This window comes from Alosa pseudoharengus, unplaced genomic scaffold (genome assembly GCF_046254945.1).
Source record: "Alosa pseudoharengus isolate Yale_2024_CS ecotype anadromous, Long Island Sound unplaced genomic scaffold, YU_APseudo_1.1 YU_APseudo_1.1_scf_24, whole genome shotgun sequence".
Taxonomy (NCBI): domain Eukaryota; kingdom Metazoa; phylum Chordata; class Actinopteri; order Clupeiformes; family Clupeidae; genus Alosa; species Alosa pseudoharengus.
The window spans coordinates 27,786,293-27,811,292 of NW_027468689.1; the positions used below are offsets into that span (position 1 = coordinate 27,786,293).

A 25,000-nucleotide genomic window follows, 5' to 3' on the forward strand; every position below is an offset into this window, starting at 1 on the left:
CAAATGTTTGTACAACAACATACCCCCCTGTGATCATTAGCATTAACTAAAACACATTATCAACTCAGTCAAGGACACCCTATCAGGCAAGTTCAGTTTCTGTTTACAGTTTTCTTGCACTTGTGCTGTGCAATTAAGAATAAAGTCTACAGCATGAGTCAAAGCTCACCTAGATGTAGGTAGACCAGGCAAAGGATCCGCAGCGTTCCTTCAAGGCCACACTGTATAATTAAGGCTGATACAGGCACTTTGAAGTACTTTCTCTGGGAATTGGAGATTTTCTCCAGCCAGGTTTGGAACATCATTAGCAGTCAGCCAGCCCACCCCTGTCCCCCCGTCTGTACTTCGCTGGTCCCTATACCCCAAACTCACTCACTACTCCAACACACACACACACACACACACACACACACACACACACACACACACACACACACACACACACACACACACACACACACACACAAACACACACACACAAACACACACGAACATTCCTAAAGCACCCTCTCTTGTCTTCCGTGCAGGCTTCAACAGAAATTTGCTTTCGTTGTGTTTCATGTAAAGATGGATCTCACCAGCCCCATGGCTCTCTGTCTCTCCTCACAGTGATTGGCTCTCGAGTAATGTGTAATTAGTAATAATAGTGTAATTTTCGCTGAAATAGTGTTTTCTCACACCAGTGTGTTTCTGAGACCTTTTATTCGGCGTTGCTCTTTGACATTTCATTCTTCGTCTGATTTGGACTCTACGTTTCTCTGCGCACTCTCGGGGTGATGTGGTTAAGAGTCTATTTTTGTGATTTGTTTTTTATGTTTTGAAACTCAAAGGCACTGACGACTCACTTGTCAATGAAGGATGAATTGACCGCTAAGGAGAGACTTGGACTGGGATCTCAGTGATTGCCATTTTGGAAAATTGGGGAATACTGTGAAACTGGACACAATCATATCATCAAGCATATCACCTTCATGGCTTCAGCCAATGGCAAACCATTTCTTGTACTCATTGTCTGTCTATCTATCTATCTATCTATCTATCTATCTATCTACTGTATAATTATGCAATGTAGTGGTTATTCTGTTTTACATGAATTGTTGACAATATTAATAATGAATACTCTGTTTGAAATTAATATAAAATATGAAATGTCATTGAAAGATGGCAAAATAGAACAGAGCCTGATGACATAATTAAAGATACAGTAGATAAAAGAGGTTACCGTCACTCAAGACAGCACCGAGGACTACATTGTTGGTGGTCTCATTTATTGTGTCTTCTGGTTTCTTTAATTGCTCATCAACACGTGGTTTGTGTATGTGTGTGTGTGCATGTGCGTGTTTGTGCATGTGCGTGTTTGCGCGTGTGTGTGTGTGCATGAGTGTGTATGAGTGTGTGTGTGTGTGTGTGTGTGTGTGTGTGTGTGAGGGTGTGTGTGTGTGCATGTGTAAGTGTGTGCGTGTGTGCATGTGAGTGTTCGTGCGTGTGTGTGCATGTGTGTGTGTGCGTGAGTGTGTGCGTGTGTGTGTGTGTGTGTGTGTAAGTGTGTAAACAGCCCAGTCTATGCCCACCTACGCTCCCAGCAGCTCAGGTCAGGCTGGTGGTGGTGGGTCTCTGATCTCTCTACCCGTCTGTTGTCTGGAGCCCTCCGCTCCTTATCAGTGGCGTTCACGCAGCGGCGTCTGGCCTCATGTTGAATAATTGATGCGGTTTATCAAAGGCGAGCGCCATGTTCACTCAGTCGGCCCTTACGCGCCCCTTTGATCAGAAGAAATGGGAGGGTGGGGGGGGACCATGCGGAGGCTCCTGATACCATCAGCATCTGCACACCCACGTGTACAAACACACACAAATACACACACGCTCACACAGGTTTGACACAAAATCAATATGAACCACTTTGTGTGTGTGTGTGTGTGTGTGTGTGTGTGTGTTTATATGAAGAACTAGCTTGTTTAGGGAATTAGGAGACCCCCCCCCCCCCAAAGGTCTGTGTGTGTGGGTATGAATTTAAAAAATGAATGCTAACTGAGGCCTACCATTTCACCATTCCAACATTGTAACTACCCCACACATTCTTCCAGACTTCTTCTCATCACACCTGGCTAATGCTTCCAGTGTGTCAATCCTTTAGCCATCATCTGCAACCATTCCACAGTCATGCCTATACCCTCAAATCTGCTACATATGGGCTAAGTGTTTATTAATATGTAACTACATAAAATGAACTAAAAGATATTATTTGGACCGATTACTGTAAAATGTTTATTTATTTTACATAAATGCACACTCACACATCCACACACAAATAAATAAACATTCATCTGCAGATATGAACATATTAGTAGGCTACATACATACACACTAAGTTTCTGAATTTATGCCAAACACAACGTCTTCTTTTCTCTCACAGACTGCATTTTGAGAAGGTCAAGACAAGAAGAAAGATAAGAGAAAATGAAAGACACATCCTCCTTTCAGTGATTGACAACAAACAGACTGGCTGCAGTGTTGCATGAATAAATAAAGTCATTGCGACAAGGCATAATTGTCCGACAGAGAAGCTGTTTCCTGGCAGGATATGAAAGCTGCAGCTGAGATACATTCTCCTGATTTTCCTTCAGACCTCATAATGTTTACATTATTTTACATCACATTATTTGTCATTTAGCAGATGCTCTGATCCAGGATGACTTGGCAGTGAAGTAACTACAGGGACAGCCTCTCAGGAGCAACTTGGGTTTAAGTGCCTCATTTAGGGGCACAATGTTGGGGATCAACTCAACCTTTTGGGGTTCTATTGGAAGTCCTGATCCTTGACCTCTACACCAGTGGTTCTTAAACTTTTTGTCTGGCGACCCCCCAAAAAACATGGGCCAAGTCTCGCGACCCCCTTCTCTCTAATTGGTGGAATTTGGTTTCGAAGATTGGCATTGTAAGCAAATGCAGAAAATGTCTTCTCTCATAGGCTGTGTAAACACCAAAGGCATTATGTCAATGGCAGCCTTTGACTAAAAACCTTTAGAAAAATGTCTAATCCAGACTGCAAATCATTTCGCGACACCTCCAAAACTTTTGGCGACCATACATGTGTGATAGCTGGGTGGTTTTATATTCCTCTTCCTCCTCTCTAACAATACTTTGCATGGGCAAATAACTGTGTAACTGTCAAACTGCACACTCTGTGTTGTTTGCTCATATAAAACATGGTTCCAGACTTTGGTCTCATTGCTGACGTCGGAGGAGACTTGAGCAGATTGGGAGGTCACTCCTCATTCTGTCACGATTGATCTCACTTAGTTTGTTTAGCAAGATTATGTGGATGTCAAGGAGTTGTGTAGGCCAATAAAGCTCTGTGGTCTCTGTGAGGGCAAATCAAATGTGCTGGTGATGTGAGGTGAGAAATGGTAAAAGGTTTACTATGCCTAAGGGTTGTTGTCTTGTTCTAAAATGTCAAGTCTATTCCTTGGGTCTGGGTCAAACAAAAATAATGTCAGGATCCTGCAGGGATTAAGAGACTTTGTGCCACCCTGGTGGCCATGCCTGCGGCCCAGTCGCCCGAGTCGGCCCCGCATCCGCCCGAGTCGGCCCCGCCAACCTCTGTCTGTCCGGCCCCCTCAACCTCTGTCTCTGTCTACCCCTGTTCTTGAGTGTCTGTCGACCCCTGTTTGTGAATGTCCTTCCCAGTCTGTCCCAGTCTCTGTCCACGTCACCATGCCAGTCTTTGTCCCCGTCTGTGTCTCTGTTCCCAGTCCCGTCCCCATGCCCATTATTGTTCTAAGTCACAATTCCAGTCACCGTTCCCGTTACTGTCCCAGTCTGCCCCGTCTTCACCTGAGTCTGCCCTGCTTGTGCCCGCCTGCTCATTCCTACCTGCCCGTTCTAGTGGTTTGTGGTTGTGGACCCACGTTGTCCTCTTCACAGTTCAGAGGAGGAAATCCTGTGAACTGAGGCTGTAGCAGATGGCAACACTGGTGTTTCTTTCATCAGTGTCATGGTGTTTTGTATGTGGGTTGGGAGGCTGAATTCAAGTGCACACCAATTCACATTTGAAATGAGTGATATGCATAGTTTCCTGTGTGGCTAGAGACCAATCCTTTCCATTTCGATTTTGATCTTTGAGAAAAGATAGAAAGAAAGTGTGATCAATCCCTCCTTTGCACACAGACACACACACACACAGCAAAAAGCGGAGCACTGTAACTTCAGTTGCTGTCCGTAATTGCCTGTGGATGTCTGTGTGTGCTGAGCTTTAATGAAGGACACGGCATATGTCACTGCGACTAATGACAGACATCCACTCAGAGATCAGAAGAGCGCAGTCCCCACAGATAAGGTAACATGTGTTAATATCCCTCATGGCAAAGGAGGGCTTTTCTCAGGATAATTGCTACAACGCCTCTGTGATCAAGTGCTTGTGAGTCGGTGTGAAAGTCTGTGTGTGTGTGTGTAAGATCCTGTTCCCCATTAGTTCTTCTAGCAATAATTAAAGGTTTCTTGCCATATTACAGTTCAGTTGTGTGTGTGTGTGTGTGTGTGTGTGTTTATACTATGAGTCTGTGAGAGAGACACTGCGTGGCTCTGAGTTCCTTTTCTCTCCTCTGAAGAACAGTCCAATGTAAAATAGGCCGCCACTGCACCCTGGAGTGTCTCTTTAAAGTGTTCTGAATCCATTAGCTGGAGCCCCTCTCCCCCGATGCCCCTGGCCCCAATCAGCTCGCCCTTTATTTTCTCTCCGTGCAAAAGAGAACGTCCATGCAAAAGAGAGGGCTGGCCACAGTAATGCGGGCCAGTAATAAGCGATACCCGGGACTTTCCTCTAAGACTCCATCTCCAGAGGTTGGTTGTCCATGGTTCTCCTTCTCTGTGGCTTTAGTCCGCTGCCTTTGAAACCGATTGGGCCCATTTCAATTGCATTTCATTGTCTGGGGATGTTTTCTCTTTATTAAACTTAATTCTAGGTAACATTTGCATGTTCATTTTCTGAAGGAAACAGGGAGTGGGGTTGACTGACCTGACCAAGGTAACCTGAGTCACCCCACAGACAAACAGACAAGGAGTAACATGCAGTAAGCAACCAACTGTTTCGTGCATACAAAACTTCCATGCTATTTATGACATCAATAAAAACCATGCCTCTTGCCACAAAAATCAGCTATCTCTTCTGAGTGCATAGCATATTTTTCGTGATCACACCAAAAAAAAAATCCATTGTTCTAAACACATCTGAGTCACATGCTCTTCAAACATCCTCAGGCTTTGAAGAGGGCTTGATGCTTTAGCTTCACAAGCACAGGCTCCATCTCCACGCCATTGTTTTAGCTGGCTGGGTTGGTTGGCCGAGGGCTTCAAAGACAGTGTCTGAATGGAACCCCTTCTGAGGACTGGCCACTCTGACCCGGTCCATGGTCATCTGCACACAGAACAGGTGCCTGCATACTCAGGTTAAACTACACTTTGAGGGAAAGTTATAGCAGAAAAGTGTGTGTGTGTGTCTGTGTATGTGTGTGTGTGTGTGTGTGTGTCCATTTCCGTTCTCTTTCTTGCTTGCCACGGCCTACTACATCCTGTCCGGAAAACACTTACTGGCTTCGACAGCATCTTTGTTCCTGAATTCGACAGCATCTTTGTTCTTGTCTCATTGTCTCATTAAGAGCACTGGCTTTTGTTTCAATCTAGTCACACAGTCAGTGCAACCGACCACCTGAAACACCATGCTGCCCATGCTGCTGCAGGTCTGAGGGTCATGTTAGTACAGCCACAGAGTGTTTCAGACAATACAACTAAGAGGTGTGTGTGTGTGTGTGTGTGTGTGTTGGACCTGTGGGCCCTCAGATGTTTGAAAGGGGTTGCTCATGTATGGCCTGGGGGCAGTGTCGCACCACACACAGAGTTCAGAGACGGCGCTAAATTCAAAACGATTTAGTCTGAGCGTGTGACCCTGGGCTACAGCGCTTTTTGGCTTTTGAAGAGGAACTCTCACTCTTCCTCAAAGGTTAGCAGAGGGGGAAAATAGAAGAGCGAGAAGTGTCGGGTTACCTTGGAAATCTTTTTAAATTACAGAGAGCAAAGTCGGGAGAACCCACGTGTTGTGCAGGATGAACAATGGCAGCATTCTGCTGGAGCACGACTTCAAAGCACAACGCAGAGTGAACAGAGCCCAGCTTTGTTGTCGGCCACAGGAAATCCACAGATGTTGCTCTAATATGAGACGCTTTTGGAAGCCTGTGGTAGCCTTCTAGTTGCCTCACAGTTCTCTCTCTCTCTCTCTCTAAAAGTCCCCCAAAGCATTATCAATTATTCTAGTTCTTCAGTGTAAGCATTACGTTTTGTAAAGTGCCTCCATTGAGTCGGGTCATTGGCTGAACTTCACTGGTGGGAGGTTTTCAGCAAAATAATCCCTTCAAAGCAAATGATCTTATCCAGAACACACGGACTCCTGTGTCAATGACAGGTGGCTTTCCCTAATGCATAACAAGATAAGGATCTTTGCTGAAGTCAAACTAGACTTGGCCAATGCACTGCTACTGCACCTAAGAGAAAGTGCCCTACACATTGCAGAATTTGCTGAATCTTTTCAACTTGTTATCTTTTCAACAAAAAAAGTGACTTGTACTGTTTGCCTTTGGAATGTCATGTCTCCAAAGGCGACTGAAAGGGGATCAAGTAAACAGTCCTCAGATCAAAGGCATCATTAAAGATTTAGCTTTCCCATTCGTGCTGCTACAGTTTGAGCATTCGAGAGAAAATCATGTCCATTTGCATGGCACAATTGCATAAATAGTCTAGCGATTTAGGACCTCTAAACGAGAATAAATTTGTGTTGCAGTCATTTGAAGCTTCGTGTAGAATAGCATACCCTCCTAGGCAACTTCACAGTCAGGGAGTATGTAGGCCTCAATGCCAGGTAACTCAATGCAGTTGTTTTGTTCTACAGCCGTTTGTCATTCCCCCTGTGATGTGCTCTGTGATGAAGTTGTTCACGGACACAGCCGACGGTTACACAGGCGAACAGGGCGTTACACCGTGAACTGCGGATCCTAATCTCATACAGTGAAAGGGCACGCGCCGGGTTTCCGAAAGCTCCCGTCGCCTCCGGTGTCTTTGATCAAGAAAATCCAATTATTTGTGTACATACATTTCGCTCATAGAGATTAATTCATTAATTGTCCCGCCTTTATCTCCACCCCATACCACCCCCTTCATAATCAGTCCTTTTATCCAGAACAACAAACACTCCGTGGGAGCTTTGTGGATTCAAAGGAGCTGCGCTCCCCTTACAAAAGAGCTGCTATTCTCTGATGATTGGGCAGCGGCAAACTTCAAAGTAATAAATCTTATTTCTTACTGGCTGGCGGCCCACCAAAGTCTTTATGACATTCTAAGAAGCGATTCCACCCTCTCCAGTTGGTCCGGGGTATCTTGTGAGTTAGAACATTAGAACAGAGTCACTCTGTGATCATTGGACAGTTTGTTATTTTTGGTTGAAGAATATATAAACGGGTGTATATTTCAAGGATTTTGTAACAGAATAAAAACACAGGTGGCCATGGGAGCAGTTGATGTCATGCGGAATGATACACTTCAAGCTTTTCTTCAGGTTTGTTGAGTTTTGTGATATTGGTAGGCTATATTTGAATTATGATAACCAAATGGCTTTTGTCACATGGTACGTAGCCTACCTACTTTTCAGCATATTCTGAGCCTAGTATACACTAGAAGTAGGAGTAGAATTTAAACTAAACGTGAGACAAGTTTCTACTTTATCTGGAGAGCGCTGTTCAACTTTTGAAGAGCAGAATTATTCTGAAAGTGGAAGTAAAACGTTCATGCAACTTTCCCGGGAACTCAATGTCTGAAAAGAATGATGTTATCCTTTCAGGATCGGACGCCAAACTCCTCACCGGAAACCACCAGGCATTCACCTCTTGCTCTTCTGGCTGCCACCTGTAACCGCATTGGGCATCACCAGAGTTCCAGCCCCGGGGAGCCTCTCCAAGTCCAGTATTCCTATGACACGACTTTGAGTTCTCCGTCAAGGCTCTTCCATCCGTGGAGTAACGATGGCGTTGCGCAGGGTGCTTTCACGAATAATTCCACTTTGGGACTTTCTCCAAAAGCCCCCCTCTCCACAAATATCCACTCGTCCTTTTCTGCACATCACGAACTTCCTCTTCCTCTCACCCCACCAGCTGACCCGGGATATCCGTATGATTTTCCACCGGTCAAGATGCTGCCTTGTTCTGTGCAATCACTGCAGGCGAGTTGCACGCCCACATATGTCCCGACTGTAACTTACACAGCTACGACAGCGCCCATAGCAGCCTCGATGTCAAGTTTTGTTCCAGGACATGGACATGGTCTGGTTCATAGCCAGCAATCCAGACATCTACCGCAGGGCATCGGGGAGGATATTCCATGGTGGAGTTTACAGCAGGGGACCCACGTCAGTCATTCCACGTCTCTCACCGCGCACCGGTTCCCATTGCAGAGAGGTTTGGTTTTGGGACATACAGAGTTTGCGCACTATCAGACACAGATTGCGGCTCTGTTCCATTCGAAATCGTCACTTAGTGGAGCGCGCAGATGTCGTAGGTGCAGGTGTCCCAACTGCCAGAACTCCAGCCCTTCCACTGAAGAGCCCGGGAAGAAAAAGCAACACATCTGCCACATTCCGGGCTGTGGAAAGGTTTACGGCAAAACTTCGCATCTCAAAGCGCACTTACGTTGGCACTCAGGTGAGCGGCCGTTCGTGTGCAACTGGCTGTTTTGCGGGAAGAGTTTCACGCGCTCCGACGAGTTGCAGAGACACCTGCGCACACACACGGGTGAGAAGCGCTTCGCCTGTCCGGACTGTTGCAAGCGCTTCATGCGCAGCGACCACCTGGCCAAGCACGTGAAGACGCACCAGGGCAAGAAGGGCAGAGTGCCACACCGAATCTTCGGTCAAGTGAAAAGGGAGGACACAAGAAACTACTGAATCAACTTTATAGCCTACTAAATGGATTTAGTATCCCGGGAAAATAAGATATGACAATTGTGCCATTAACCTGGAAAAAGAAATGCAACTTTTGGCTATTTCTAACTTTTTACAATTTTCACAGTGCGCTGTTAGGTAGCCTACAAATCAAAATCTAATAGCCTACAACAAACAATGGCTGCCTAACTGACACTTGACACACATCAGTTTGTAAATAGGCATATTTGAAAGCTTTTGTTGAACAAAAGTCTATGTATCCTTTAGTTCTTTCTGGGGTGGTTAATGCATGTTGAATACAAATTACATTTTATGAAATCATGAAGTAGCCCGAATACTCGAAATCGAATGAATTAAAAACAATAAAGTCAAATTCGCACAACTGTAGTCAAATTGCGCATTTCTTCTCGTGACAGCCACCGGTTTAGGCTGAATGTCAAATGTGGATTTAGGTAGGCCTAGCCTACTTTGACTACCATGATGATTTGTTTCTGTGCGTATGTTGGTGTAGGAGCCTATTCATGTTTTATGAACAGAACGTATCAAATCTAGCTAGGACAGATAGAATCTAGATAAATAGCCTAGTCCTAGGCTACTTTATGAATTCCAAAGAAAATTGTAACAGACTTAATAATCTGAGTGTAGCCTATCTTGCTGTCTAACAACACTGTCTAAATAGACAGCATTTTTATTTCTTTAAACTCAATTTGAAAAACTATTTTGTTTCCACTAACTTTAATCTATTGACGTTAAACAGAAGGGATGGTTTAGTTTGCAGCCTAGTCTAATGCGACTGACAGCAGCAGTCCTTAACAGGCAATGCGCGTGTTTACCAGTTGCTATGGGAACGAAAGTTTGTTTCGCTTCCTGCCCTGTCTCTCTCCATCTACCGCTGCGTAGCTGGCTGCTTGTTGATAGTTTGATGCATCTTGTGTGTGTCCAACTTTTGCCGTGCCGACGGACCTGCAGTGACATATAACTAACTAACTACTAAGTTAGCTATTTGCTGGTATACATCTACTGGTAATTTGTTTCATTCACTGATCGCAACTTCGCCGAGTAGGCAAGATGAGCAGGTGGGTAACGTCAACATTTTGGCTCGCCCGTTTCTGTCTCCGCAGGACTAGAACTAGCAGCTAGCAGCGATAACTAACGTTATGCGTAAAATCCTTTATTTGGCGACAAGTAGCCTAGTAGTCTACTACTACACATATCTTTGCAAGACTATTTGTGTGTGTCGAATGACATATTGAGTAGCCTAGACCTGATGTAGCCTATCCTTTGTTTGCCTCAACCAGATCAACGTTACAATGTATCGGGACGTCCACAAATGGTCGCTCTGAATCAAAGGTAGGCCTAGGCTTTGTACTTTTGGAAAATTGCCTTTCACAAAGCATACTAAGTGTAGGCTTATATGCACTCTTATGCTAGTCTATTTATCTTTGAGTATTTGTGTGTCTGTCTGTCTTTCTGTCTGGTCTGTGTCAATCTCTGCCTGTCTGCCTGTGTATCTTTGTGCGCATGTGCGTTTATTTTTCAGGGCTCGCTCGCCACACAGTTAAACACAGTTAATGCTGGAGGAGGTAAGCTAATACATTCAATGCAAACTTGCTAAATCTGTGTGGCTCTGACCTTTTGGATCGCACAAATGACCTTGCAATAATTGCAGCCCCGACGGAAATTGACTGCATATGTTTGCCTTGCTCCACAGAGCCCGCGCCTAATGAGTCCGTCCACAGTAAATCACGGTAGGTGTAGCCTTATGTCCACAGAATTTAACCTATTGAAGGCTACCTTAACTGGTTCTCAAACGAAGCACATGGGATAAAACGTAAATTCATTGGTGGTACATAAGTGCTTTTTGTCATCTAGACTTTAAACAAACTTTATTTTGTCAGTTAAAAACGGACTCAAGGCCTAAATATTTTTTTAGATGTTGGCTGTAGTAGGCCTGTCAGATGCCATGGTTTTCACAACAATGAGTCTGTCTCCTGCTCAGGGCAGTGGCAAGGGCTGTTCTTAATGCAGCTGGAAAAGACCAGAGAGTCACCAAAACAACCAGATCTCCTAAAGCAAAGTTGAATGGGTAAGAAAGGCAAAAAAAATCTGATTGATCATTATTGTAGATTTAGCAACCTAAAACTTTATTGTAGTTTGCCTTGTGCAAAGGAAAAATTGAGTTGTTGTAAACGTAAAACAGGAGACCTATCTTAAGAATATGTGTTTTGTTACATTTCTAAACCTTAATTTTCTTCACATCTGTAAATATAGGGCTACATTTGCAAGGAGAAGCATAATTCAGGCTAAGTCTGTTGTTATCGTTTTGAATCACTTGTGTGAGATTTCGGAGACTTCATAACTTTACATCCCTTTTCCTCTCGGTCTCGTTCAGTTTGCTGCCCAATGAGGCATAGCAGTGAAAAACTGTAAAAAAAGGGTCACCAATAAATTATTTTCCCTCCTATTCCACTGAACCATTCCAGTACTGGAGAGCATGCAATATCCCCAGCCCTGCCCCATAAAGATGAGACAGAGAGTGGGTGTAAAACAGTTAAACAGCCATTTCAGCCTCCAGCTTCCAGTAAGTGAACAACTCTGTGCCACAGGTCACCAAGCACACACTTTCTGTCTTGTCACAGCTCCTTATCAAATGTCTGCTGTTAATTGCATGACAGAAACAGAAAAACAATGTCACAGAATGTCAGAGGAGACAAAAACATTGACACATTTCCTGAGTCACAATGAGAAGTCCATAACCATGAGTGATCCTTCCCATCTGCCTCAGGAGATTTGTACAGATGCTGCTAAGATTTGTGTGTACGGTGAAGCATGCATTTACAGAGGTCCATATTTGTTGGAACATTTTCAGCTGGGTCAGCATGTCAGGCCGATGTATTGAGACAGGCGAGTGCTGCGCCACGGCCGGCGGTGGTGGTGACAGAACAGCACAAAGAGCAGGTGAATGCCCCCTCAGCCTCACGCACTACGCGTGGGGAGTGTGATCATAGCGGCACTTCCGACATCCAGGCTCAACTTCAGCGGGACCAAAGCCCCAGTGAGGAGGAGGAGGAGGAGGAAGTGGAGTACAGTGAGGGGCCTGCGCACACTGCTCCTTTAGAGCTTCTGGCTGAGGTAACTTATCTCACAACAGGAGGAGACTCACCTGAGGTGCGTTCAAATTCGCAAACATAGGCGAACGTTTGCAAACACTCAGTCTGAGGAGGTAGTTCTTCGCAAACATACAGTGGAGCTGGACGTGAGCTTGACGAAGGTAACAATGCAATTACCGTTACAAATGGAATGCACATCAAATCACTCAAATTTAACTGTTCAGAGAAAACGAACTTTCACCAATGTTTGCCGAATTTGAATGCACCTCAGGTTTCCCTTCCACACTCACTTAAAGAACATTTAAGGCAATCAAGCAGTTTTTGAGAGAAAAAGTTTTGCTTCATGTGGGAATTTAGCATGGTGTGTTTGTGTGTGTGTGTGTGTGTGTGCACCCATGTATATGTGTTAATACACACATGCTTGTATATGTGGTTGTGTTTGGACATATATGTGAGACAGGCTTACGTATAAGCTCCTGTCAGGTAAACAAAAATATTAAATACCCTAAAAAGTTAAAGCTGGATATGTCATCCAGTGGGAAGTGTAATCCAACATCAGTCAACCACTTCTTCATGATGGAAAAAAATAATTTTGTGCATCTACATGTTTGGATTTCTCCCTCCAGTTCTTGAAAGCGGTGATGGAGAAGGACTACCCGCTATGTCAGAAACTTTGTCAGATGAGTAAGTGGACTAAAGTCACTGGACATGTCACACCCCTAACTGTGTTTGCTCTACACAGTGATCAATGGCTACAAAATATTCTGTTTTTAATAGACTGAAGTTGATGTCAATTGTATAATCCCTCTGTCTACACACACACACACACTGTTTGACACACACAGACACACATACACACACACACACACACACACACACTTACTGTCTGCTGGGAGATCTCAGTAACAGTTATAAGTGCTCACAGCCCACAAATCTACCCATTAAATGGTTGGCTGTACTGGCAGCAAAGATAATGATGACTAATTCTTTAAAATGAAACGATAAAAATTCCTCATGCGGTGACGAGGCTGCTTTCTCTCCTCTAATGATTGATACTCTCACCATGGCTGAGTTGAACTGAGCTGCTGTGGTAATATCATTTTAATTGTTGATCATTTACCTAGTTATAATAGCTCTGCACAGAAGCATGTCTTAAATTTGTCCATAGATAGAAAGATAGATACATAGATGGAAACTTGTTCCTTTCGACTGCAGTCTGGAACACAAGGCATCTTGTGTCTCAGGTTGTCTGCCTGACTGAACTACTGTTGGTCATCAAATTTATCCCTTTACCATCTTTCTTTTTTTCTTTCTTTCCCTTCTTTTCACAGTTCTCATTTATGAGCCAGAAAACCCAGAGGCAAAAGTGTTCATGCCACTTATTGAAGAGAGATTACTGATCGGTAAGTCAGAAGGACAAATCATACCCACGCTCTCTCTCTCTCTCTCTCTCTCTCTCTCTCTCTCTCTCTGTAGATATGATCGTTCACAGCTTTGTAATAAAACCTCTTTTAACTCTATGTAGTTGTTATTGTTTAATTTCCATAGCCCCAGAATCGGTTTATTCTGCTTCTCTAACTGTATCCTATGGCCTAAAATTGAGTGATTTACATTTTTATTAGAAAATTAGAAGATTGTGTCTTCCACTCTTCTTTTATATTTTAATCATCCTCTTCTTTACGGAGCCAGGCAGCTGCATGGCTATTAATGTCTTTAACCATGGCAAATTGATAATTGCTTTCTAAATGTTATAAGTTGTGGGCAGATTAAAAGTTGATTAATGGCATCATTTTGTCTTACATGTAAAAAGGTGATATAAACTGAACGGAAAAAAAAGTTAAGAGCAAGGGATTAATATTAAGTGTAATGAAGTACTTACTTAAAGCTAAGATAATGGCAAGCATGTAATATTTTAAAAGGATTTTATGTGCCACATTGTCCCAGTTACAGAGCCTAAGCCATCCATAGCTGGCCACTCCCCAGTGTTACCATCGGTTACTGTATGGTTTTGTATAGGGCAGATTGAGTTCATTAGCAAGTTTATCTCTTGCTAGTTTCACATCTTTGAAATGCTCACCAGCACAAGAGGCAGAGGAGCAGAGGGGACAGGACGATACAGGTTGCAGCAGTGAGGAAGAAGACGACGACCCTGATGATGATGATGATGACGATGATGGTGATGAGCATGATGACGACAGTGATGATAGTGAAGAGCAGACGGACAACTCTGAGAGTTCCTCTTCATCGTCCTCGTCCTCTGAAGAAGACAGCGATGAGTTCGAGGAGGAGAAGAGAGTGAGTGAGGAGCAGGAGCGCTGTAAGAGAGCAGCGGTCATCCCATAGTGTTGGACAGCCGTGTCTCGGCCCAGTTTTCTCTCTGTTACTCACTTACTCCTGCTGTGTGTGTGTGCATGCATTTATTTATGTAATATAATATTAAAAACACACAGACATATTCACACACACATTTAGTGTTGAAAACTGCTTTACTCTATTAAAAATAAAAAAATAAGATGTTAATTTGGCAAGTGGTTGATGAGCTTTTGTTCTTCTCTTGCTAAAAGATACAAACTTTTCACACTGTATCACTTAAATGACTTTATGCGTTATCATCAACTACTATTCAATGAAACACATCTGAACCAGCTTCCACCCTTTCTTCTCTTCCTCCATTTGTCTTCAAGTTCACTTTTTGGAGTAGTGTGTTTTAGACTGACACCCTGTTTATCAGGAGGGTCACTCTTTCTAGGTCATTCTGTATATTCTAACAGTGTGTGCACCTAAGGAGTGAGGTAGGTCACTCCATTTGTTAAAATGGAAAAAAATAAAATTATATATTATTACTATCTATGTCCCCTTACTGACTGTAAGTCGTTCTGAGACGCGTTTTTCCAAAACCATAGTTGTTAACTAAGTTAGAAACTAACTAAATTTCGCATTGCCAATCATTTAAGTTGCAAACAGGTTAAAGCAACACCAAATAACTTTTCCTCTGTCGCACGCACGCTATTTGTTTATCCACAACGGCTTTGCAAATAACGATGTCCATAGACAAGGTAGAATATGTTGCATGATTTTATGAAATTACGATGTATTGCGACATCATGCATGTCAAATTTGTAGTTTCTTATGTCTCATTCCATCGAACTACAGATCCGCTACCCGGCAAACTTACATAGTGCTGTTATAGCCGATAGAGGGCCGCAAAGCGAATGCAGAAGTGCCGTTCACCCTGTTACGAGTTGATGAACCACGGAAATATAAATGTTTGGAAACATTATTTTAAGGTACAAAAAACGCTTTGGTGTTGCTTTAACTACTATGGTTTTGGAAAACGCATCCCTAATGTCTAAGTGCACGTGTTAGTGCATCTGATCATTTCTGGATAATGATGCTGCCCGATGTTAATCTGTTACTGAGGGTAAATAGTTTTTATAGTCTGACGTCTGAAGTGTCAGCGCTGCTAATTTCTGGTAAATGATGCCACCCGATGGCATGTTAATGAATCATCTTTTGCCGCCACCTACAGGTGTATCTTCGCGTGAGGTGAAGGAACTTTCAAGTGCCCCTACATGTTAGTATGTCCATTGCGAAGTTTCTAAGACCAAATGCTATTGCATAGTAGTGTTTCCCTCTTAAGCTACACTTGATAAACAAATCAATATATTGAAAATACATAGACAAATGTTACTTGTTGTCTCCAGGAATTCCATTGGCAGATCCTAAACAGGGTTTAGAAACAAATAAATAAATAACGTGGTTGTGTAAGCCACATGCGCACTAAAACGTTTTAAGCCCAGCGTTCGTCATAACTGAAGTCACGGATCGTGTAGTTTCGCAAGAACCTGTAGCCAACCGGAGCTGTCCAAGTGCTGAATCCAGAGAAGCGCAACCGCGTCGCGTCTACGGGCGCCCTTGGGTAACATTACCATTTCAAAATCCAAGGACATTCTCATGACATTGAGCGTGCTATGGCAGTTAAACACCATGCACTGAAACATACAAGGTCATCATCCTATAGATGACTATTACACCCGTGAGCAGGTGTTCTTCATATCCCACAGCCTTGAAGATGCAAATCGATTTATTAAATAGTAGTCTATGCCATATTATTGAACTACACATGTAATTAAACATGTAAAAAATCCAAATTGGATGTTTTGATTGTCGAGAAAGGTGATTTTACAGTTAGCCTCAGGTTTGACAGTTTGAAGACATTTAAACAAGAAAGAAAGGCAGCCGTTTTTGTATGATTTTGACTGAAGCATATGAAGGGCTTTCAACATGTATGATCATAAAAAAACTACTATAGGGATCCATATTAATATTCACAGTTGCTATCCATCATTCCTAAACGAGAGTGTCAGTGTCCACGATATTGATTCTTTGGCGCCACCCCGTGGACTTAAGATCGCTTGTGACCCTCACTTTCTAATATAGGCTATTGAAACTACTCAATATAGACTTTCCTCCATTTCAATGAAGTGGAAATCTTGTATTAAAAAAAATACTGTTTAAAATGATAGTCCATGAAGTGAAGTGTAGGCTACAGGGCTGATATCCCCCGGTGATCTCGCACTCACAAACAGAGTATGCCATTATGATGCCCCGCACAACAAAACACCACCAATGAAATCATAGAAAGAGAGAGAAAGAGGAAACATTATACTCTTTGTTTTGGCTGCAGGCTCTCGGTTGCCCCCCCGCCCCCGCCCCTCTGTCTCTCTCCTTCTATCTTCTCTCCTCCTCCTCCTCCTTCACTGAATGGCTTTGTTTTATGGACGTAATGTGTTGCTCATAGGGTCAAACTTGTCCTGTCCACCAGTGTGCGTGGGATTCCTCACTGATATAAATCCCGAAGGACTAACACCAGCGAGGAAAGTCACGTCCAAAGACCAAGCGCAACGATCCACCGCTGGTTATTCTGCACAAAGTGGATTTGCTCAATAGCCTACTTAGGGGCCAGTTTCAGATCGGAGGAGAAACGGGAGACTCACGCGTGCACACGCAGAAACGGATAAAAAAGTATATTAATGTGCTTTCTGGTAAAAGATAAATAGAAACAACAAACAATACAAACTTCGTTTGGAAAACGTGCAGCACTGGATGGGTCTTTCCGAATTAATATTTGGATGTTGTTCTTTGGGAGTGTTTCTCAACTCTGACCACTGCGCGGCTACAAGGTGTTACTCCGGCTCTGCCTTCCTAGTTGGATTCTAGCGAGCAGTCAGAACACCTGTGACTGGCATTACGGTAAGGACATCAGAAACAGCCTATTCATTTATATTCTTCTATGCGGGTTATGTCACGTTTATCAACAGCTGTCATGTTTATGTGTCTGATAAAACGTTTGAACGGATGAAAACAGTAGTCTAATTATGAAATGAATGGACTTTTCCTAGAACGTCTAAACAAACGACCTGTCGATTGGGATGTCTTATTTCTATGCTTTCTTAACGAAATCTAATTGAAACATAATTAAGATATCATTAGTTATGGAGCATGTGGTAATTTTAAGCACGGCGATAACGTTCGTTCATTCACAATTTCTCACACACGATGACATTGACTGATGGTCGCTGGCTGGAGTTATTTGAAGATAATCTGAATTGGGGAATCGATATGGTATTTTGTAAATCAATCGTTCGAGCCCTTTTTCCAATGGGCCATTATTCAAATAAGACTGCGCTGTCATCGAAAATATTTAAATAACTAGCCTAATTATATGCTCCATAACTTAATTTCGTTATTTTTTGTTACCAATTGTTTCACAAGGGCAGCTATAATGTCATATTTTTACATTACGACACGATTAATTGCAGGCATTGTACATACAATATTGTCCAATACGGCTGATTTATAGACTTCGTTTTTAAAAGCGCTTGGCTCTTTGAGGCAATTAAGTTGGACTTCATGGTCTGGTGCGCCCCGTTTGACTGCAACGCCCAGAGCGAGCTAGCTACCTAGGACGACAGAAGAGGCGTCTGTTGTCCATCTGCGAGAAATAAACTTCATCCGAAACTTGGCATGGTGTCCAGATGTACTCCGGGAGTCGATTTCGTAGTTATAGGGGGGCTCGTGACCCATTAATAGCCACCACTGACACATTTTCTGTCTCTTGGCTGCGTATAATTGAATGCGCGCGATGTTATCGCCGACCACATTTCTGCACTTGACAGAAGACAGAGCCTCCGTCCCGCTAGCATTGGGCTGTGTGAATAGCGAGAGACGAATAGTCTCTTTCGCAGACACTGATTTATCACGTTGGACAATTTTGGAATTTCGATTGACGCTCAAGAACAAATGTGGCTGATTGTGTCTATAAACTACTGGGCAGTGCTTCTAGTTTCACCAAATGCGTATTCCGGTTCTAGAGTTGGGAAATAATACATAAAATAATACCGCAGTTTAGGCTACTATGAAGGGGTGATTGTTTTGTGATGACATGGTCGTTTGTTTCTACAAACATTTCTATTTTCCTTGCAGTGCCCCATTTGATCTCTTAGTCCAGCTTCAACGGGTTTTGGCTGCGGGTGACAGCACGCACGTTCAAGTGTATTGTCCCGCTTTGGCAAACTGATGGCGGCTTCAGCACCTTCCTCCTCTGCCGGCGACCCGGATCCCAACTCGACTAATTTACGACCACCATCTACAAGTAGGTCTCCTTCATGAAGCACGTCTGGCTCGGGTTGTTTACATCCTGTGCAGCAGCATTTATCACCCGCTAAAAAAATCAAGCTGTGGAATGTCTATTATCTGACAGATCGCATGCATTGCACCCCAACTTATATCATGTCATTGTAAGTCGCTTTGGACAAAAGCATCTGCTAAGAACCATAAACATAAACATATTAAGTGGAGCGAGTAAGCCTACCCTGATAACATGTTAAAAACAAAATACAAAACCCCATGACACAAGTATGGGTGCAGCCTGTCCCAAATGATATAGCCTACCAAACAAGACTAATACCGAATATAAGTATTATTTAGCCTACTGGGTTTTACTGTAATGTCAATCCTTATAATTAATCCAATCGCTGTTCATACCAATAAACAATAAAATTTACAGTAGGCTAATACAGCCTACTGTAGCCTACAAAATAATAATAATAATAATAATAATAATAATAATAATAATAATATTGTTATTATTATTTACATGATTATTTCTTGGATTATTTTCATTTTCTATAAAATGAAATCTGTTTTTTTTTTTTACTTAAATGTAGTAGGCTAAGAAAGAGCCATTATCCCCGCTGTTGGAGTTTGTTGGGTTCTGTATAATTAAATGGAAAATAGGTCTGATTGCAGCCACTCGTAATGACTCACGCATTTTGTTCTCTTTTAATGGAACTGGCAATGTTCGAGCTGTAATCAGGCATCGAGTGCTTGACGACTTGAATGACATAATTGATTTAAATTACTGCAGGCTCCCTTCTTTTCCTTTTATGTCTTTCTTCAGTAAAACCACGCTTAAAACGGTACATTTTACCTTTATTCGATATGGAAGTAAAATGCAGACCTATTTCCACTATATGATGGTTAGTAGCCTACTTTGAAAGGATGAAAAGAATGGATTGAATACATAGGCCAATATTTGTGTGTGTGTGTGTGTGTGTGTGTGTGTGTGTGTGTGTGTGTGCGTGTACACTGCTGCTGGTCGTGTTGCCATTATCTCCCTGCCACGCTCTATCTCACGCGCACTGACCTGAGGCGGCACGCTCTGTCAGTGTCGCGGCAAGGGGCTGACAGCTATACGCCTCGAGCCGGCACCAACTGAGCCGAACCGCCTGAGGTCCAAACACCAACAGCCACAACAACAACAACACAATCCATACCAGTCACTCGCCTCTAAAACGTGTGCATGTGGATTTACCTCCATAACCCATCAATCAGTGAGGACATATTTAGCCTTTGCATCCAAGTCCATCCTGCTTTTCTGCACGATACAATTGTCACACAAGTCTTACATGAAGTCATAAGCTGTGTTCATGCAAAGAATACTCCTGTTCTTTTATTTCTCATAATGTTTGAGTGTATTTTCATTTTCCATTATTCCTAATGGTTATTTTCTGCATACACATCTGATTGCAAAACGCTGCTTGCCTGCTGCTAGACAGGCCCACGGGCGTGCTTGGCTCTTAAGATGCTAAATTCTAGACGCTTTTCGTAGCCCTTTCTCTGGCCGCCGGACGGCCAATCATGCAAGTCTCCGCCAGTCAAACACCGCGTCTCACCCAATTAATTTCTGCACTCGTTCCCGACCTCATTTCATGGCCGTTTATTTTAAAGCGCCGCTTTGCCGGATGTGTGCCAGCGTTCATTAGCCCCCTCGCCTCTCTGATGGCCTCTATTGATTGCCTGGCGGAATCGGAGAATTCTCGAATGTGACTGAGTATTACCCCCCCCCCCCCCCCCCCCCCCCACACACACACACACACACATAGGCTACACATAACACACCAGCAAAGCGCCGCTTCCAAACAGCCATCCCCTCCCGAGCTCACGCTGCCTGCCTCCGGCCTTCTGCTCTGCTTCTCCTCCATTTCGCGCTGCTTCCGAGCCATCCCCACCACCAGCGAGTGAGAGTCAGCATACTCAAATCAAAATGTCGGTTATTCAATAGTTCTCCCAAACGTCTCGTTTTAGCATATGATGCATGGTGCGGCGTAGCACATGGCTGCACGAGGAAGCTGGGGATGAAGATATGCGGTAAGTTGGATACGCCTCTTACGCACACCTACACTGTCCTACTCCTCAGGTCAGGTCACAAGTTGAGCATGAATAAAGGCTATTTATATTATGTATATGAAAAACCAAACTAGTCCCCGAATGACATGTTTTTGTCGACCTTGTTCTTTATGTTCCTCTTTCTTCCAACTGTGTATCTTGTATGATGGTGTATGTAAGGAAACAAGGGGGAGGGGGGGGGCAAACTGTCACTGCCTATTCCCATCTCACCAAAGGTCAGCGGCGCACAGTCATTTAGCCCGTAGGCCACACAGGGTATGCGGGCGGAGGCTTTTGTCTCCCCCTGTTCGCACCATGTCTCCTTGCATCTCTGAAGATGGCTTTTATTCATTGAACAAAGCCAGCCAACAAAAGACAACATCTCTCTCTCTCTCTCTGCCCCCCCCCCCCCCTGAAAATATGTAGACCTGCATGCTTTCAAGGTTCTATATATTTTAAAAAAAACTATTAAAACATGCATATTTTAACATGGCATGTAGTCTGAAGTCAAATTAGGCCATAATAAATTCGGACTCAGTGACAGCGTGGACTGCCCTTTGGGTTTGCTTTTCTAATTCAGGATGCTGTGCAGCGTGGGATGTCATTTAATTGTTCCGGTATGCAGGCTGACGATTTTGTCTCCTGGTCTCTGCTCGGCACCTCGCTGATACACCTGACAGGGTTTTACAGCCCGATAAAATATTCTGAGGAAGTGGAGATAACGGTGATCCTCGAGTATAACGTGTGGTCTAAAACTTACAATAGATATTATATATTCGGCAGCTATAGGCATCAATCTGAACTCAGTCTTAAACATAACATACTCTTCAGGTGAACCCAAGTCGATTCTTCTGGATGTTTTCAAGGACTGCCAAACAGATTTTATATACACCTACACTCATATTACTTTTACTTTGACGTCAGAGGAATTCTCGTCCCCGGTTGGTTATCAACAAAAAAGTATAATTAGCTTTTCATGTTGACCCACATGTGTCGGCCTATTTTTAAAAACACATAAAGCCTTTCAGTGAAAAAAGTCAGATGCATGTATGCATTTTTTTTTCTGTTATATATTTATTTGGTCACTTGCTGGAAAGGATGCGCCATCTAGGCTAATGGATAATTACCAATGGAATGATCAATGTGGCAGCACAAAAATAGTAAAGAATCAATTTGTTGTGCCTATTTATTGGCATATTTAAGCCATTTTGGAAATGCCTGCAATAGCCATGAATGTAACATTTTTCTTTTCGAATTATAGGCATTCATGTGTTATTCTAGAATGCAACATGAGTTGTATATATCAATCATTTATTTTGATTGTTGGCTGCATTCTTTTCTCACGATGGTTGTTTTAAATTAAGACGGGAGTTTTCATTTTTTTCCCCTCAGATCCCCCAAAATATATAATTATATAATATATATGCCTATAGGTATAAGCTATAACAACTATCTACATATTGACGCTAATTGCGCTCATGTCAACAGCTTGCACAGTTGACAAGAAGTCATAATCGACCTAAATAAAAAATAATGTGTACTTTTCAACAATCACTGGCCTTTATCTGTCTGGAACGGTCCTTCCTGAAAATCACAGATTACTGCTGTTGTGATTAAAGCACCAAGCGGCAGCCTCCCGTTGTAGCGAGATAGATGAGATATGTCCGCATGCACCCAGGCGATAACAACCACACTATGGTAGCCTAGTGAAGACCGTCTGTATGTGGGAAGCATTTTTTTGTTGCTGTCACACACAGTTTCCACAGTTAATTGTTCCAAGTGGGTCATACGGGTTTACTGTTTAGGCCCTTTGAGACTATATACTATTATACAATTAGACCTTGTATAATTTAAAGCTATAGGCTACAGTTAATATTCGCGTTAATAAAACTGACGGTGCGGTTTTTAAGGATTAGAATCCAAATGTATTCATGGCTGGACTAGATCAAAATTAATTTTCATAATTTGTGTGTGTGTCTGTGTGTGTGTGTGTGTGTGTGTGTGTGTGTGTGTGTGTGTGTGTGTGTGTGTGTGTGTGCGCGCGCGCGCGCGCGTGTGTGTGTGTCCGTGTTGAACCCATATTTCCAGGTCTGCTTGTGGTAATGCATTACAAATCTTGTCGATAAAGTAGCTGCCATAAAATATCGCTTATACAACATTACCTTTTGAGGCGCGCGCACTCTATCAAACTGGTCCAAGGTGTCTTAATGGCATGGACCCACCACTGTGGCTGCGTCTCGGCAGGTTGTCAAGTGGAGTCGATGCGGGGTTGGGCGAGGAGGAGGAGTGGGGGTTTCGGACAAATTTACTGAGGCCCAAAGGTTTGAGGACTCCTCCCCGAACCACCCCCTGTGAGCGAGTGAGCGTGTGGGTTGTAATGTGATCATTTGCCCCTACCCTGCCCCCTTGCTGCAAGGCTGTTGATGTCATACGACAAACCCCTTAGGGTTTCTGTAACTATAAATAGCACCCACTGTAAACATGGGGATCAAGTATATATTGGCCTAACGGCTCCATCCTCGCATTCACAGTTTGCAACAGGAGAACATGAGTAACTTTTTTTCCAAGTGATTTCTTGAACCCTTACCGCAACCATGCTAAATAGTGACAACTGCCCGTTTCACCCCTCTTCTGCTCCCTGTAACAACGCAGGCTTCCTGCAAAAGAACAACAGTCTGGAGGAGAAGAGTCGTATCGTCAGTGCCCTTAAGGAGCAATCTTCAAAAAACGAACTCGAGAACAGCGAACGGGATGCCCGATTCAGGCGCACTGAGGTTGACTTCTCCAACCTTTTCGCTCGGGGTGAGTAACAGGCATGCATACTTGGTAGACTTCAAATTATTTCAGTTAAGTGTGTTACTTTCTGATCGTAACGCCCATAACATCTCAAAAGAAACGCTAAAGTTATTAAACAGTTACTTTGGTAACGTGAACAGTTTACTTTAAAGTTATTTTTGGCTAAAACAATACATGAGCGGCATCGCTGTGCATGTTATACAGCCTACTAAATACATGTTGGTGTATTTATAATATACATATGCAAAACAAGAACATACATATCTTTACCAGATCTACTGCCGGCCAAAAATGGAGAGGAGCCCACCATGCAGTTCTTGCTGGAAGTTGTGGAGATCCTCACCACCTACGTGCGCAAGACCTTTGATAGGTCCACCAAAGTGCTGGACTTCCACCACCCGCACCAGCTGCTAGAGGGCATGGAGGGCTTCAACCTCGAGCTCTCTGACCAGCCAGAGTCACTTGAACAGATCCTTGTGGACTGCCGAGACACACTAAAATACGGCGTGCGGACAGGTAGGCTATGCTAAAACGAACATAGAAATTGGTTTCTGTACGCCAAATGTAAGATGAAATGAAAATGAAAACAATCTCCTTTAAAATAGACAAACAGGCCCTTGTATGCACGTTTTGGTGATGTTAAAATCGACGGTTGTAGATCAATGTCACGATTTGGCTTAATCAGTCTATGAAATGGGCTTATTTTTATTTTATTTTTTTGATGTCAGAATCGCGTCTTCATTTCAACATAGCTAAAAATGGGCCTGTGCGTGTTTAGTCAGGAGACTTTTTATGATAGTTCAGAGCTTACATAAAGTACCCTTTTAGTCGAGGCATTCCCGCCATAAAACAAATCACACCGACAGGTTATTGTACTCTGGGTAATTTTGTTGACTGCTTGTTTCTCTTTCAAATTAAACCACGACTGGCCTGTGGCTATTTAAAATGGTTTTACAATCACTTAAAAAGTTAGTTCCTCTAATAGGTGTCGCCTTATTTAAAACAAGGAACCCATATCAATGAGGCAAAACGTGTCGTGTTTTTCAGATAGAGGAAGAAATAAAACGTATCACGAAAGCAGTTGTTACAACCGCCCGAGAAAATGTGCTGTCCGTGGTGCTGAAACATGATGGGAGCTAACTCCTGTTGAACTATCATTAAAAACAATTTCCTTCATTTAATCCGCTGCCACCACCACCCCTCTTTGGAGGGCAACGTTGTAGGCTATTATTTCAACTGCAAATTCAATATATTAAGTGAAGGACCAACCTACCCTATGATAATCCATGAACAGAAAAACAATTTACATGAAACAGGCCATTTAAAATAAGGACCACATAATGTCCACGTAAATTCACGAGACAAAAAGTCTAAGCAAATTGTTTAA

The 25,000-nt window shown here is 43.1% G+C and overlaps 3 protein-coding genes and 1 long non-coding RNA gene across 4 annotated transcripts in view; all 4 read left to right on the forward strand.

Moving 5' to 3' along the window:
* Positions 1–7,549: 7,549 nt before the first annotated feature.
* On the forward strand, positions 7,550–8,980 carry sp5b (Sp5 transcription factor b). The gene is made up of 2 exons (XM_076302537.1): positions 7,550–7,600; positions 7,883–8,980. The coding sequence occupies exons 1-2, from the start codon at positions 7,550–7,552 to the stop codon at positions 8,978–8,980; spliced, it is 1,149 nt and encodes a 382-aa protein (XP_076158652.1).
* A 1,197-nt stretch (positions 8,981–10,177) lies between these two features.
* LOC143142035 (uncharacterized) lies at positions 10,178–11,538 on the forward strand. The gene is made up of 5 exons (XR_012990863.1): positions 10,178–10,327; positions 10,518–10,560; positions 10,689–10,725; positions 10,977–11,063; positions 11,461–11,538. It is a non-coding gene; the product is annotated as an uncharacterized LOC143142035 (long non-coding RNA).
* Positions 11,539–11,545: 7 nt separating this feature from the next.
* On the forward strand, positions 11,546–14,841 carry erich2 (glutamate-rich 2). The gene is made up of 5 exons (XM_076302723.1): positions 11,546–11,558; positions 11,847–12,109; positions 12,714–12,771; positions 13,419–13,490; positions 14,168–14,841. The coding sequence occupies exons 3-5, from the start codon at positions 12,729–12,731 to the stop codon at positions 14,428–14,430; spliced, it is 378 nt and encodes a 125-aa protein (XP_076158838.1). The 5' UTR covers positions 11,546–11,558; positions 11,847–12,109; positions 12,714–12,728; the 3' UTR covers positions 14,431–14,841.
* Positions 14,842–18,666: 3,825 nt separating this feature from the next.
* The window catches only part of gad1b (glutamate decarboxylase 1b), an 18,235-nt gene continuing 11,901 nt past the window's right edge, over positions 18,667–25,000 (forward strand). The window contains exons 1-4 of the mRNA XM_076302724.1: positions 18,667–18,742; positions 20,737–20,799; positions 23,470–23,619; positions 23,887–24,129. Coding sequence (XP_076158839.1) covers positions 18,667–18,742; positions 20,737–20,799; positions 23,470–23,619; positions 23,887–24,129 — 532 coding nt within the window. The remainder of the gene's footprint in view (positions 18,743–20,736; positions 20,800–23,469; positions 23,620–23,886; positions 24,130–25,000) is intronic.

Coding starts and splice junctions, on each gene's coding strand:
- sp5b (XM_076302537.1), top strand. CDS start 7,550: ATGGGAGCAGTTGATGTCATGCGGAATGATACACTTCAAGCTTTTCTT. Junction 7,601..7,882: donor CACTTCAAGCTTTTCTTCAG/GTTTGTTGAGTT, acceptor TTATCCTTTCAG/GATCGGACGCCAAACTCCTC.
- erich2 (XM_076302723.1), top strand. CDS start 12,729: ATGGAGAAGGACTACCCGCTATGTCAGAAACTTTGTCAGATGA. Junction 12,772..13,418: donor TCAGAAACTTTGTCAGATGA/GTAAGTGGACTA, acceptor TTCTTTTCACAG/TTCTCATTTATGAGCCAGAA. Junction 13,491..14,167: donor TGAAGAGAGATTACTGATCG/GTAAGTCAGAAG, acceptor AATGCTCACCAG/CACAAGAGGCAGAGGAGCAG.